This window comes from Fundulus heteroclitus, unplaced genomic scaffold (assembly GCF_011125445.2).
Source record: "Fundulus heteroclitus isolate FHET01 unplaced genomic scaffold, MU-UCD_Fhet_4.1 scaffold_82, whole genome shotgun sequence".
Classification (NCBI taxonomy): Eukaryota; Metazoa; Chordata; class Actinopteri; order Cyprinodontiformes; family Fundulidae; genus Fundulus; species Fundulus heteroclitus.
In genome coordinates this window covers 455,675-470,421 of record NW_023397274.1, presented here as the reverse complement: position 1 = coordinate 470,421, position 14,747 = coordinate 455,675, and the positions used below count along the sequence as shown (strand labels likewise).

General features: G+C 38.7%; 1 protein-coding gene across 3 annotated transcripts in view; it reads right to left on the bottom strand.

Annotated features, from left to right (window-relative positions):
• Positions 1-2,846: 2,846 nt before the first annotated feature.
• The window catches only part of pdlim5b (PDZ and LIM domain 5b), a 46,835-nt gene continuing 34,934 nt past the window's right edge, over positions 2,847-14,747 (bottom strand). The window contains exons 5-14 of one of the 3 annotated variants that reach the window (XM_036134456.1): positions 14,518-14,540; positions 13,690-13,716; positions 12,894-13,048; positions 9,859-9,883; positions 7,254-7,417; positions 6,281-6,461; positions 6,003-6,183; positions 3,997-4,117; positions 3,800-3,915; positions 2,847-3,699 (exon numbers count right to left, since the gene is read on the bottom strand). In XM_036134456.1, the coding sequence (XP_035990349.1) occupies positions 3,610-3,699; positions 3,800-3,915; positions 3,997-4,117; positions 6,003-6,183; positions 6,281-6,461; positions 7,254-7,417; positions 9,859-9,883; positions 12,894-13,048; positions 13,690-13,716; positions 14,518-14,540 (1,083 nt within the window). In that variant the 3' untranslated portion in view covers positions 2,847-3,609. The remainder of the gene's footprint in view (positions 3,700-3,799; positions 3,916-3,996; positions 4,118-6,002; positions 6,184-6,280; positions 6,462-7,253; positions 7,418-9,858; positions 9,884-12,893; positions 13,049-13,689; positions 13,717-14,517; positions 14,541-14,747) is intronic. The other 2 variants (XM_036134454.1, XM_036134455.1) reach the window with 2 other exon arrangements.

Sequence of the window (14,747 nt, the reverse complement as noted above, 5' to 3'; positions counted from 1 at the left end):
GCCTGGACTTGAATGTGTGAAAGTCTGATGCCTGTACATTAAACGGTTTAGGAGTAGCGATGATTTGAAAACATGTGTTGTTTGGGATTTAAAGGTGTCATTTTTCACAATCGCTCCATTGGAAATGAATGACAAGGGTTTGGACTTGTTGGCAGTCTGAGGTGATTTGTGAAAAAACTATAAATGCTACACCACTGAGGGTTACATTTCCTGAATCCAGACAAAAATCCCTACGTTTTGATGTATAATGTATGTGGATAGGTTGAAAATTGAGCGAGTGAGAAGAAGTTGTTCGGAGAAGAAGAATTTGTTGAATTTCTAGAGTGTGCACTATATAACTGCCTCCTTGACGACCATAGCAACGCATGTTATTTGCTGAATTTCTTGAAAAGCCAAAATTATTTCAAGGAGGTACTATATGAAAATAGTAAAAGATATGAAAAAGCTGAAATACACCATAATAGCTGAAAGATATCACTACATTTTAAAAGTTGAATGGCGTTTCTAGCTGAAAGTAGGCTGAAGCAGTAAGCTGTCAAAAAGCAGCTGAAGTAAGCGGAATTTTAGTGAATTACATTAATTTCCTATGGGAGAAAAAAAAGGTGAAAATTTGCAGAAAAAGCTGAATATTTTAAAAAGTTGAAAAGTTAAAAGTACAAAAAGATATAGCCATCGATTCCAGAAGAAGCTGAATAGTTTAAAAGTTGAATGGTTGAAATCGGACAAAAACTGTAGGAGGAGAAGCGAATCAAACTTTAAACAGTAAAAACGCGAAGGAGGATCTCAATAACTGTGAATGCCTACTGCATTCACAGTAATGAACTAAACCTCTTGATCATGAATCTCAGAAATTCCATCACTGAAGTACAAATAGAAACTACCAAATCATAACTCTAGTTGAAATATCCAACAATATGCAATAACTGAAACAGAAAAAGGTTTCAAGCTCTCCCAACCCTTTTTCATCTTAGTGTAAATATTGATCTGACGTTGCATACAGATGTTTTTGAACTCCAAAAGCAGTACATTAATCTGCAGCCAAGATTGTGGTTTGTGGTTTTAGAGTTCATATGTCGTCTGAATCATATTAAGCTGCTCATCCGAGCCTGTGAGGCTTGGAAATGGGAACACTTTCGGCTCTCCGACAGGGATCAGGCCATCACACGTCAGGTGATTAGAGGCGATTAGAGCTCACACCTCCAGGCACAGCCTCAGCTTTGGCAAATTCACACTAATCCAGCACAAGCAAGTGGACCCGCACTAAACTATGGGAGAAAGCGTAGAACTGCAGGCACAAATTCCCGTGGGGAAATATTTACGCATGTAACAAGTTAAACAATTAGGAATTAGACAGAACGGATCAAGCTTGCTAGAACAAAAGCACAAAAAGAGTTTTAGGAACAAGAATATTTCTTTGCAACATTCCAGACTGAGCATAAAGAGGAAAAAACAGAAACAAAAAAATGTGTTGACATAAGAATAAACCAACAACAACCACCCACCAACCACCTGTGCCCTCTTAAGGTCTGACTGGGTGGGAACTGAGGCCCCCAGAATCCACCTCCCCCACTCCACCAGTCCTGTAACCGTCACTTCTGATTTGCGCAAAGCCGTGTGCTACATATGAGAAGTCAGCCTATTCTGAGGCCTGAGCGCATGGTGAGCGATGTGAATGGGTCAGTGCACTTCACACACTCTTCTGCGCTCCATCAAACGCCCAGCGTGGAGCTTCTCTGGGTTGCCGGCCCACTCGGCCCAAAGGATGGGGCCGGGAAGGTTCAGGAGAGTAGGCAGCTTTGCAGGTGGGGGTCACTCCACCACACAAAGGGGGACACGCTGTTTGTGAGGCCTGTTTTCAGACAGATTCAGACTGTTAACATAGTTGTCAAGCTTGTCGTTTTCCCAACACTTAAAATTTGCAAAAACTCATTTTCTTGGGGCCATCATCTTTGGAGACAACTTAAACCGGTATGAAAAAAAAAGTCACATTACTTCGCTCTTAATTTCTGCAGTACTTGGACTTCAATTAAACACAAAAAGCATGTTCCCACTATTTCGAAACAGTTAAGTTGAGGGGACAAAAGATGTTATTTTTTTTAATATTAAAGAAGCCATGACAACAAATTTTCTTTTTCTGAAGTTTTGGGGGTACAATATGATCTATTGTGCACTGATGAGACCATGCAAATGTCAAAAATGAATACCAGGACCTGCTCAAGAGCAGTGAGCTTTGTTGCTTTGCCCAAAAATGGGTTGTCATCCTTTGTAACTCATATTCTCCAGTCAGAGCACAAACCATCAAGCAAACAGCTTTTCCTTCCTCCCCCCAGTTGATGCACCAACTTTAAGTCGTGCTAGCATGTCTGATTGCTGTACTTGAGAGGAGGAAGGTGGCGGAGCGGCAGCCCCAGATCAGCCTCCTCCTATCGGCTCGAACAGGAGATGTCACCACTGAAGCTGCGGAGCGCTAATATCCCATATTTAACCTCACACTAACTTCACTGTGGTCACTAAAAAGGTGAGCTCATATGTCCAAGGGTGCTCAAAAAATGGTTAAAGGTTCCACTCACTCCCGCAGGACGAGAGAATCAGAGTGGCTGAAGTTTGTTTATGGGGACTTTACTGAAGATTGTTTCCTGTGGGGGTATTCAAGCTGACGTTATGTTTTTACATATGCAGCAATATCAAATACAACGGCTGGTTTATCCAGTGATGTCATGGCACCTTTAAACCTAAATAACCAGTTCACCTTGTGAGGTACACATTAAAAACACTTTATTTTATCAAGCAAATTCACCTAAAATCAACTTCCCGCCTGAAATGGCACGATTACTGAAAAATGAACATTTCGAGAAAGAAGCATTTTAATGAAAGCCACAGACTGAAAACAGTTTATGCACATTACATAAACACAACACATTACAATCATCCAAATAGTTCGCTGATGAAATCTGTTTAATCATTACTGACTACAAAAAACAAAAAAAATACAAAATTCATTAACAAACCTGCACAATATTTTATGTGGACACTTTTGCACATCAACCACTGCATTTATCTAGTGGTAATGTATAACTTTAAATTAAGAAAATATATATATACCATGATACAAATAACACTTCCCGTTAAGCTTAGAGAACATATTGGCTTACTCATAAATATGTTTTCTACTTAACATTAAATAATCCTGATTTTCAAATCTTGCAGTAGCCTTACTTTGCCAGACATAGCTTTCAACACCAAAGTGTTTTCTAATGACACCCTAAAAAGTTCAGTAGGTCACTACATGTTTTCTGGGTAAAACAAATACACCACAATCAGTACTCTCTCTGATTCTGTATTATCAAAGCTACTCGCCCAAATGGCAACAGTAGATTGAAATCTACTCAAAATATTATCCAAAGAATTACTATAAGCAATTAGAAAAGCAATCCAAAAATAGAAAAAAAGAATGAAAATTGACAGCATAGTGAATTGTTTCATTAACTGTTATGTTACCAGAATTCACAAACTGGTAGACCAGGTTTCTCTTTGTTCAGCTGTTCTAAAATCTAAAATCCAATAAAATCCTGCACTTTGTCCTATTTGATCTACATCCATAGAGCAAGATCAGATGTTGACAGAGTGAGCATGTTTCTTGCACAAAGGCTTGTCCTTCTTGGAGAAGAAAGGCTGCCCTTCCAGGCTTGCGGTGCAAACCTGTGGAGAAAATCAAACGTATATACAGAAGTGGTATTTGCAGTTAGAAGTAGGATTTACCAGTTTATTACCAGCTAAAAATGATTCTTGCCGGACTTACCGCACACACAAAACAAGTGTCATGCCAGGTGAACCCCAGAGCCTCCAGGAACTTGTCTCCGGCTTCAATTGGGAAGTCGCAGCCATGGCAGTTGGTCCCAAACATGGTGTAGTAGTCTGTTTGATCATTAAAAAACATTAGTCTGAGGTAATACACAAGGATTTCCCTGGTTCAGCATTAGTGGGTGTTCTCTGTACCCCTTTCACAGTACGGCTGTCCATCCTCCATGTGGAACGTGTTGCCTCTGATTGGCTGGTGGCAGGCAGCGCAGACAAAGCAGGACACGTGCCATGTCTGCTTCAGGGCGTTCATTACTTCCTGCAGGGGGAACGAAAAGGCAAGAGAAGCGACTCATGAAGTTCAGGGTGTGTTTTTAGAACAATTCAAAACATTTACTGAATGCCTTCTTTTATAAACAAAGCTTCAAACTACAGGAAAACAGAGGTTCACATAGTTTCCTTAGACTTATTCAATAAATCTGCTTAAATGCATGCAACACCTTTCAGTAACTCACCCATAAGAGCCTGCTCAACATCAAACAATCAATTTTGTTGTGACAGAAGGTGAAGGTGTAACAAAATAAGTATGACTATATGTCATACATTATATGATATAGCACTGAAGACAGTTGTGTTCTATGCTTCCCTGGTAAAGATTTGTAAAATAAATATAAAATAGATTTTATTTTTTCTTTGCAGTTGCATGATCTCACAAAAAGAACACTTAAAAACATTTTGAGTACCGTACTTTTCGGACCAAAAGGCACACTTAAAATCTTTAAATTTTCTCAAAAAATTATGTGCCGCCTTATATTTAAATGCGCCTTATAATCCAATGCGCTTTATAATCCAATGCGGCTTATATTCCAATGCGCCTTATATATGATTACCGTACTTGTGCTTACTGACCGATTTTATGCTCAAAAATCTTAAAATGTGTAAGTACGACGTTTATTAGCAACAAAGCTGCTCCGCTCAATAGATATTCGGAGCATTATAGCACACTATGTTACTACCTGTCTAAACTAGAAGAGGATGCATGTAAGGCAGCCCGCGCCTGGCATACGCGCTAGCAACAATAAACTAAGTAAGTTTATTCAATATAAATGTTCCTTTTATTTTGGCCTTATGTTAGAAACAGAGCAGTGTAGTCCAACTACTCTGTCCTCCCAATAGAAACCATAAACAGTCTTAAACCTCATGGAAAGCCTTCTGAGAAAAATTGACAGTAATAGCTACAAGGACTGAGTGGACATCGTATTAAACCATGTGGCATAACTATTGGACATGTGACTCAAGTTCCTGTGTGTGTTTGAAGGCAGACAAGCGGTTATGTTTGGCAATACATCATATGTGGAAAGGCACCTCTTTGCTACTGTTAAGGATGGTGGAGGATCTGTGATGCTGTCAATCTCTTTCTCTTCAGGTTTCTTATGGCCCAGGAAGCCTTGCTGGAGTGCAGGACATGATGGACTATTGGAAACACCAAGACTTGATAACTATTTGGTTTACCAGTAAACTTAAAATTAGTGGTCGTGAAACAAACTATTGACCAAAGCAGCACAGAAATGGTTCATCAGATGCAAAATAACCTTCTGCCATGTCCGTTTCTGTCCCCGGATTTAAATCCTGTAGAAAGTCTGTGGGAGGTGCAGAAGCGAAGAGAGCATAACAGAGGACCCAGGACTCTGCATGATGTAGAAAAACTGTGCCAAGAGGAACGGTCAAAGATTCCCTTCGCCTTAATGATGCAACTATGTGAATTATTATAGACGAAAACATTGTAATGTCCTACTGGTGAAAAGTGGTTGGACAAAGTCTAGCAGTGGTACAATCACAGAATCTGTTAAAGAATCATTTCTCCGGGTGTTTTTTATTTTTGCCCACACTGAATATATGAAGAGAAGTTAGAAGTTGGATTTTTGATGCCATTTTGGGTTGAGATGATGTTGCAATAAAACATGCATTTATTCATCTTTACCAGCAGAACCAACAATGTGACCATGATGGGGAAAAAAAAAAATCTAACATGTTTTTTCATGTTCAGGTTTTTCTACAACTAAATATGAATTTAAATTCATATACACCAAAATACACCTGTTTTTGGACATCTTTAGGTACTAAACATGTGGAGACAGATGATGGAATTTACAATAATCAGATGAAGCAGGACTTTTTTCCTTTGTTTGTTTTTTTACACCTACCCCAAGGATCTTCTGGTTGCAGCTGGCACAGGTGGGAGCAAAGAACTGCTCGTAGCAATGCACACAGTACACCTGGTTATTCTCTTCAACAAATCCCGTTTCTACCAGGGAGGAGCGGCAGTGAGCGCAGTTGAATTCCTCAGGGTGCCAGGACATGCCCATGGCCACGAGGAAAGGGCCCCTTGGAGGAGAGATCAGAAACAGATTATTCAAAACTAAAACTTTTACCAGAATACCAGTTTAAATGTTACAGGTGTACATCAGCTCTCTTGGTGTACCTGATGACTTTGTTGCATTTGCAGCACATCGGGGTGCGGGTACCAGCAGGGATGTGCTCGGCACGCTGCACCAGAGAGTTCAGATCCTCGGGATGCGGCTGCGGAGTGGGACGGTCGGGTCCTTTCTGAGCAGGACTGACTATTTTCCCAAATGAGGGACCTGCTCCCACCTTAGGTAATCCTGAAGTAGTGAAGAAAAAAGTGAGGAAAATAGAGAAACGTTTGACTATTAATGTGCCTTTGGAGGATCCCCAAAGCTTAAAGCAAGAACTGTGGCAAAAATGTTTGGTGTCTGATGCTGCTGCAATTAAACAAATGTTATTTTGAGTTTGTTTTTTTACACATCTTAACCAGGGGTGGAGTAGATGCAGCTCACATTTTTCCTTAAAACAGAAAATATATTTATGTAAAGCCAACTTAAATCCAAACTTAATGCCCGTATTTGTATAAGTAAAGCATTTATATGTCAGTACGATAGAACCTGTTTAGTGCTGTTGAACTTCCCATCCCCTTTTTCTGCAGATTCTCTAAACACGGCAGGGAAACACAGTGCATCTGTTCGTGTATGAGGGCACACTTGTTATTAGTATTACTAATAATGATGGATGCCTTCGAGCAAATATTTGCACTGGCTGGCTCTAGGTCTCGTGGCAGGGATGGCAGCATTTCATGAGCCGTTTTCACACAAAATAAAATCCATAATTCTCACTTTAACAATCTATTTGACTGAGGGGATCTTGGGGAAAGCCAATAATCTGAGCTCATTAAGCGAATACCTCCCGTTTTTATAGAGCCCATAATCTTAAAAGGCTTAGTGTCAGGTATTAAACGTGCTATAAATGTTATAGCTGAGTAGGAGTGATTTAAAAGGATTAGACTGCCCTCTACAGGCTGAAGGAAGCAGCAGCAAAGTCCAAACTTCCTGCCAGTGCATAGTAGTAGGGAGGTGAGGATTGTCAGTATGTTACCGTACCTGAAAGACCTCCAGGTTGGAAGGAGGCTTTGTTCTGAGCAGAAGGAGTCTTAAATGTAGCACCAGAGACAACACTGCCATTCCTGGGTGCTGCTGCAGAATTGGAATAGGTTTTTGCAGCAGGTGATGTGTAAACAGAGGGAGTGCTTTTGTCAACTGCTTCTCTACAAAACAGATACAGAGTTATAAAGACAAATCCATATACACGACTTTCATTGAACACAAAACAAACACTTAATACGCTTGACAGTTTGATACTCCTGCATCCTAACTGAGTAATTGTATACGGCAACACCAAAATAAACCAATAGGATTCAGTTTAATGCAGACTGGATACAGGTTGGATTCTTTCAATGCAGGCAAAAAGTACTACAAAAATTACAAGCTATATTACACATGGATATGATGCCTTCCAAGCTTTGATGCTAAAAATACATAAAAAAAAACTTTTTTTAAAACTGAAAACCCTTCCGATATTTGGCATAGTTATATTAAGCCCCTCTAATCAGATACTTCTTAATACAATTCTGTGTAACAGAGCCTTCAGTGGTCATCTAATCAGTAAATTGAGTTTGTTTGTGATTGAATCTCTGCATACATAATGTTGTTCATATACAATCACCACTGTGTACATTGTAATGGCACAGCATCATACTATGGAGTCTACATTTCTTCAGCAGGGAGAGGAAGAACAAGATGAATGGAGCAGAATAAAAGATTGTATAGGAAGAAAAATTGTTCAAAGTTACAACAGACTCAAGACTGGGCCAGAGATTCACTTCTGAACACAGTGACCACCATCATTCAGCCAGAGCTAGAATGGGACGTTTTAGATCAAAGCATATTCATGTCAGAACGGCCCAGTCAAAGTACAATTTTAAATCCCCAAGCCATTCTGCGGCAGGACTTCAAAACTGATGTTCACTGACACTCTCCATCCTGCTGGACTGAGCTGCCTTAAAAAGATGAAAAGGCAAAAAGTTTCATTCTTTAGCCTTGCAAAGCTGGTAGAAACATAATCCCCAAAATATCTGCAATCGCTACGAAATGTGGCGGAACAAATATTCACTCGGAACCAAAGACTATAAAATAAACCACATCTTGGTTTTTTGCATTTGTAAAAGGAATCGTTCTCCTTACTCTTCACAATCATGCAATATTTTGTGTTGGTCTATAACTTCAAATTATATATAATTGCACTCAGAATTCAGTAAATATACTGAAGTATCCAGATGAAGCATGACGCTAATTTTTGGGCTGGCACACCAAAACTATTTTATCATGCAGTTGTCATCTTTACGTTATGTGTGGCGGACATGGCAGTATTCACAGAGGAATATGTTATATGGCAAGCCCCCCTTTAAATATTTGTCAGCATTTTACAAGAATGAAGACAGAACTCTATTGCTGGTTAGCTTGTTTAGTATTAAATACATTTTAAAACAAGAGCGACTCCCTGTAATGAAGTTTATCATCTTTCCTTTTACCACCTTTCTTTGCTTTACTGTCTGAAGACCATATGGTTCAATATTATTTCATAAACATAATCAACTGATCTTTTCACTAACTCAAGCACATCTCTTTCCTATACAAAGTTAAAAGAAGAAATGTAAGACAAGGAAATCAGAAGAAAGCAGAAAAAGAAGAAGTTTATTCAGAATATAGATGACAAAATGACAGCGTAGAAGTGAAAAACACAGAAAATCAGAAAATACAGGAACATAAACAGAAAATAATAGAAGCTCTAATTTACAGAATGTGCACACTGCAAAAATGATCTACTCCACTAAACTGATGGTGGCTGCAAGTGTAGACATTTGCTTGTAAGCATGCATCAGATTTACATGAAATAACGATTTTCAGATAAAACAGTATGGGCGTCATTGATTTGCCATTTTATCCATTTTAACATTCTCTCTCTCAAATCACAGCAATACTGGTGTGTAAAACGAAGCTACGGACTATGGTCAAAAACCTCAGAAAACATTAGACAAAGCAAACCCTTTACTACTGAACATTTAGCACTCGGGCTGACACACCATGATGCCAGTCTCTCAGCTTGTTGTACTTGTGTCCCACAACCTCTGGATCCACTTTGCTCACTCTGAGTTGCACAAAGAGAGGAAATAAAAAGAAAAGAAGAGGAGAAACAGGGAAGAACAGTTGGATAGTTAAGGTAGCAAGAAACAACAGATTATAGAAAAAGAAATAGAAATCAAAATGAGGAAAAGCAAAGGCAGCACAGAGGCCATCTCTAAAACAACTGACTTAGGGAAAGGTCTCTTTATGGTCTGTATACGAGAAAGCAAGAAACTAATGAAATGACTGCCTTGTTGTGAACAGCATTTACCAATTAGTTCCTGATTTAATCAGATTTTACTCTTAGAACAACAGTGAAAACCACAAAACTGTTGATGCGACCTTCCTCTGTCAGATATGCTTAAATACAATACGTATTTAAGCATAAATCAACCTTATTTTAATCTCCTAAAATTCAGATAAAATTTTAACAAATATTTTAGCCAAAATGATTTTCCTGTTTTGCACAATATATCAGCACATATATCATATTAGCATGTATGAGTCTATTAAAAGTACAACTTACTTTTTTCCATTCTCTGGCATGTGTTCTGCAAGAGTGAAAAAAAAACAAAAAAAACGGCGGTAAGTTTAAAACATTATGCAAAAGTAAATACTCAGCCTATATGCAAAATGATATATATTCATTCATTCATTCATTCATTCATTCATTAACAAAAATCTGTGTAAACTGGCCACTGCTCTCATATGTGTTTCAGTGTATCGTTAAAACCCAGGAATGATTTGTTTTTGTCAGATATTAAGAGCAAATCTCTCACTATGGTTAAGTGAGTTACCAGAAATATTACTCTTTTTTTCTCTCAACGCATTCACCTACAGCAGCACAAACAGTCGAGTTCAAAATAATAGCAACATTTTTTAAAAAGGATATAAAGGTCCATGTTCTTACAACAGCTTTATTCCCAATCAGGGAAATACATTTGGACCCATTTACATTCTGTTAGACATTATCAAATCTAATATCAAGATAAAGAATGACAGGAAAAGGAACAGTGTCTTTATCTTTGCAATCTCTGAGAAGTGCCACTGAGGTCTGCTTTACATCAGTGTTGCATGGTGATTACCAACTTCATGCCCAGTGAACAGTCCAGTCCACAATTACTTGATTTGGCCTCACAGACATTACGTCTGATGTCACCCCACAAGCTTAGCAGTAGATTGAAGCCTGCCGATTGGGCTAGCAACACCATGACATTAATCTTGTGGTCTGAAACCAAGACATTTGTCACTTACTGGTGTGTTGGGGCAGTTTTCTTCTAATGGCATTGCCTCATCAACATATTGAAATAGTCCCTCTTCAAGTATTTCTGAACTATTTGAATTTAGTGTTTGTAGGACGGCTGATAAACGTGTCTCTTTGGCGAATTTTAACCCCTTCAGTAAAATGTATTTTTTCCAGCAACGGGATTTTGTAGGGACTTCTCCGCAATAGCTCGGCCTTTGATATCATCACCGTCCAACAAAAACCTTGTCTCCAAAAAGTGAACTTCTCATTCAAAATAACATGTTGTTTCTGACACTTTTCCTTTGATTTTTATTAATGAAAACCCAGATCAACACTACCAGTTAAAAGTTTGAATTCACCTTCTCATTCAATGGCTTGTTTTTATTACTACCCTTAAGAACTCCTTCAAGGAAGTTTAAAAACCATTTCAGCCGACTAACCTCATGAAGCTCATCGAGAGAGTATCAAGAATCCTTTTTATTTATTTATATATGTCACAATGTTGATGTCTTCCCTATGTATCTGCAATGTAGAAAGTAATAAAAATAAGGAAAATCCATTGAATGACAAATGTGAGTCCAGACTTTTGACTGGTAATGGAAAGGGTCATTAATAAATTATTTCTTTATTTAAAAAAAAAAATCAATTAAAAAATGCAAGCAAAGTTTTGCATACTGCAATAATATGCTTCTTTTTGTTACTTAAAGGTTTCTGTTGAGTTTCTTTGATCACTCTGGATCTGATCATAGACTGAATCTTTGTCATTTTGGCCAGTCTTTGTACATTTGGAACAATATCAGTTCATTGCAACCTTTGCACATTCAAATAAAATGTATCCTCCATGTTTAACCCATCCCATAGGTATTTTATTTATATAGTGCCAATTCACTGTCCTGCCACTGTGCAACGCCTGAGGAGCATTCTGGACCTAAGGGTTTTGCTTGGGGACCCAGAGTGTAAGTCTGTGGGATTCAAACTGGGAACCTGCAGCCTTCATAGGACATAAGCACCCTGCTCTAAAGCCACAAGGCCTCCACTCCACTTATTAAAACATGTGGAATCATTTTCTGCACTTCCCTATGAGTGGTCCTCTCTACAACCAACTTATTAAACTAAAGTACACTGCTCTAAACAATTTCTGGAATAACCCTTTTATTCACTCTCACCGAAGAATGTAATATACCCAGCACATACAGCATTTGCTGCCTCTTTCAGTAAATAAGAGGAACGTGTTTGATGGCATTTATTTTTACAGAATCAATTAAATCAGCTAGTACAGAGTCATGGCTCTGTAGATCTATCCATTCCCTTAGCTCTTAGCAGTAATGACTTCATGGGATTCTTCATAAATAAAATGTATTCTATTAAAAATAAAATCATTGGCATCCTCCCAATCATGATTACATCGTCCTCGGTAAGTGAGGCATCGTTGGAGGAATCTTTAGAACCTGAACAGTGTTTGAGCTGTTGATACGCAGTAGAGCTTTCTGAGCTACCTAAAGTTTTAGCTTCATCTAAACCTTCAACTTGTATTAGACCCGATCCCAACCAAGTTATTTAAGGAAGTATTCCCTTTGCTCAATGCCTCCATTTTTGACATTATTAACCCATCCTTAGGAAATGGATATGTAACACAGGCTTTTAAAGTAGCTGTTATTAAACATTTACGTAAACTTTCTCTTGATCAAGATGACTTAATGAATTACAGACCTAAATCTAATCTTCTTTTGTTATCTAAAATTCTTGAGAAAGTAGCTTCTAATCAAGTATGTTAACATTTGCACAGTAATGACCTGTTTGAAGAGTTTCAGTCAGGCTTCAGAGCTCATTATAGAACTGAAACAGCTCTGGTGAAAGTCACTAATGATATTCTCATGGCCTCAGATAATAGACTTGTGCCTGTACTTGTCCTGTTAGATGTCAGTGCTGCATTTGATACAGTTGATCACAATATTCACCAAGAAAGTAATGAACATACTGTAGGGTTAGGGTTAGTTATGATGACTCTAATACATATATAATTATAAAAGGATAATTGGACAATCAAAGGATTCTTGATACTTTCTCGATGAGCTTCAAGTGGTTAGTAGGTTGAAATAGTTTTCAAACTACCTTGAAGGAGTTCCTAGAGATTGTAATAAAAATAAAAACAAACCATTGAATCTAATCCCCAATCAAAGAAAAGGGAAGAGAAAAACATCAGGAAGTTACTCCAAAAGGCAAAAACATTTGAAAATGTCCCCTGGTCTTAGAATACAGTTGCCGCACAGTAGTATAATAACTCATTTCAAAATGTCCACTGAGCTGGTGCTCACCGTTCTCTGTGCCGGTCATCTGTGCAAGGATGCGGAAGGAGCGAGACTGGGAGGTACCGGTCCGAGGGTGCCAGTCCTCCGTGTCTTCAATCAGACGTTTCTTGCTGGCCTCGCTCAGAGGGGACGCACTCTTTTCAAGCTCCACACCAGCTTTCCTGTACCGCAAAAGGGAAAATAAATTGGCATCAGACAAAACGATAACACCAGTTGTTTGATAAATTTCTTAAGTAGTTTTCATATAGATCAAGGGCCGGTGTCCTGCAACTGTTAGATGCATCCCTGCGTCAACAGCCCTGAATAACGTCACTGGGTCATAAGCAGGACAATGCAGAGCTTCAGTGCATAAGGAGGAGGTAATTCAGCCTCTTGACTCCGGTTCCAAAAGCTGGACATACATAATATTTTTACTGTAAAACAGCCTATTAAAAGTATTAAGTCTCTATTATTTAGAGTCTAATTATTTGATCAGTCTGTAACAAAAAATAATGACTTCTGTATTTTTTGCCAGAGGTTGCAGATGTCACATAAAGCACAACACTGGTTCCAACATCAGAGATGCACCAATCGATTGGCCAGAGACTGAAATCACACAACTCTCCCTAAGTTACAGTCCTTATTTAGGAAAGAAAATACAATAATTGAAATCCAGGGGAGGAAAAGCATGACCAGTGCATCTCTACAGAGCAACAGTGTATCTGATGGCATAAAGTGTTCGCCATCAAGGTCAAAGAAAACAAAAAATGTGCAGCTTGTAGAAACATAACATGGCCAAGCAGCGATCAGACCAGATAATTACCTCCTAGGTGAAGTTGGAGGAGGAGCTCTGCAGATGAAGAGGGAAAGTATGTTGAGGAGGAAAAAGTACAGAAGAAGACACAAACAGAAAAAAGCGAGAGAGGAAAAACAGATTTAGGAATTAGGCTTACTATTAGAAAGAAACTAGGAGTAAAAGAGTGAGCCTTATCTTGAAAATTAAATTGTGTAAAATGCACTTACAAAATAAAAAAAAAAAAAAATCTTCTGAAAAAGTTAAACGTGTCACATCAACCAAACTGGAACAGGACATTAACACAATCCGTAAAGTGTGAGTCAGTGACGCACCACAAGGTGGTAGTAATGTTCTTTCAATGTCTGAAAACAATGATGCTGTGCTACTTATTTTCAGCGTCTGCATCCATATTATCCCCAGTCTCTCTCAAACAGTGAGCAGGTTTAACCACAGCAGGTCAAACATGTGCATCATGTTTCACTGTGTGTCTCTAAGGCAGAACATGAACGCTACGGGTTATTCTTAGTCAAAGCTTAATATACAGACACTGACTCAGCCTCCACTAAACTGATGGTGGCTGCAGATAAGCCAGCCAGGTGCAGAGCTGGATCCAAAACACAGATGCTCCAAAGTGCATGAATAACCACCTGAGATCGTCCTTCCAAACAGCGTCCAGTGAGGTTGTAGATTATTTATTTACTGGTAGGTTTTTACTTCTCACGTTAGCCGGTGAGGTTTGTGAAGGCTTAGCTCAAAGAGGTGCAAGCATGCCTTAATATAATCATAACCCAGCAAGATGTGGAGGCTATAATCACAAGCTACAGCAGCAAGCATGTTATCAATCACAGTACTAACTTGGTGTTTGTCTCTTCTTCATTCTGTGGGAAAAGAAAATGGTACATGGAAAAGAATTAAAGCCAAGAAAGAAGGGGAGAAATGTGGTATGATCCAAAATTCCCTCCAGCAAGAATGTGCATTAAGAAAAACACAAATCATGACAAGAGAGCGTGCAGGTTAGGACACAAACACTCACATGCACATACAAAATCTCAACTCCAAATCTAAAAAGGTGAAAGGTTGTAGTC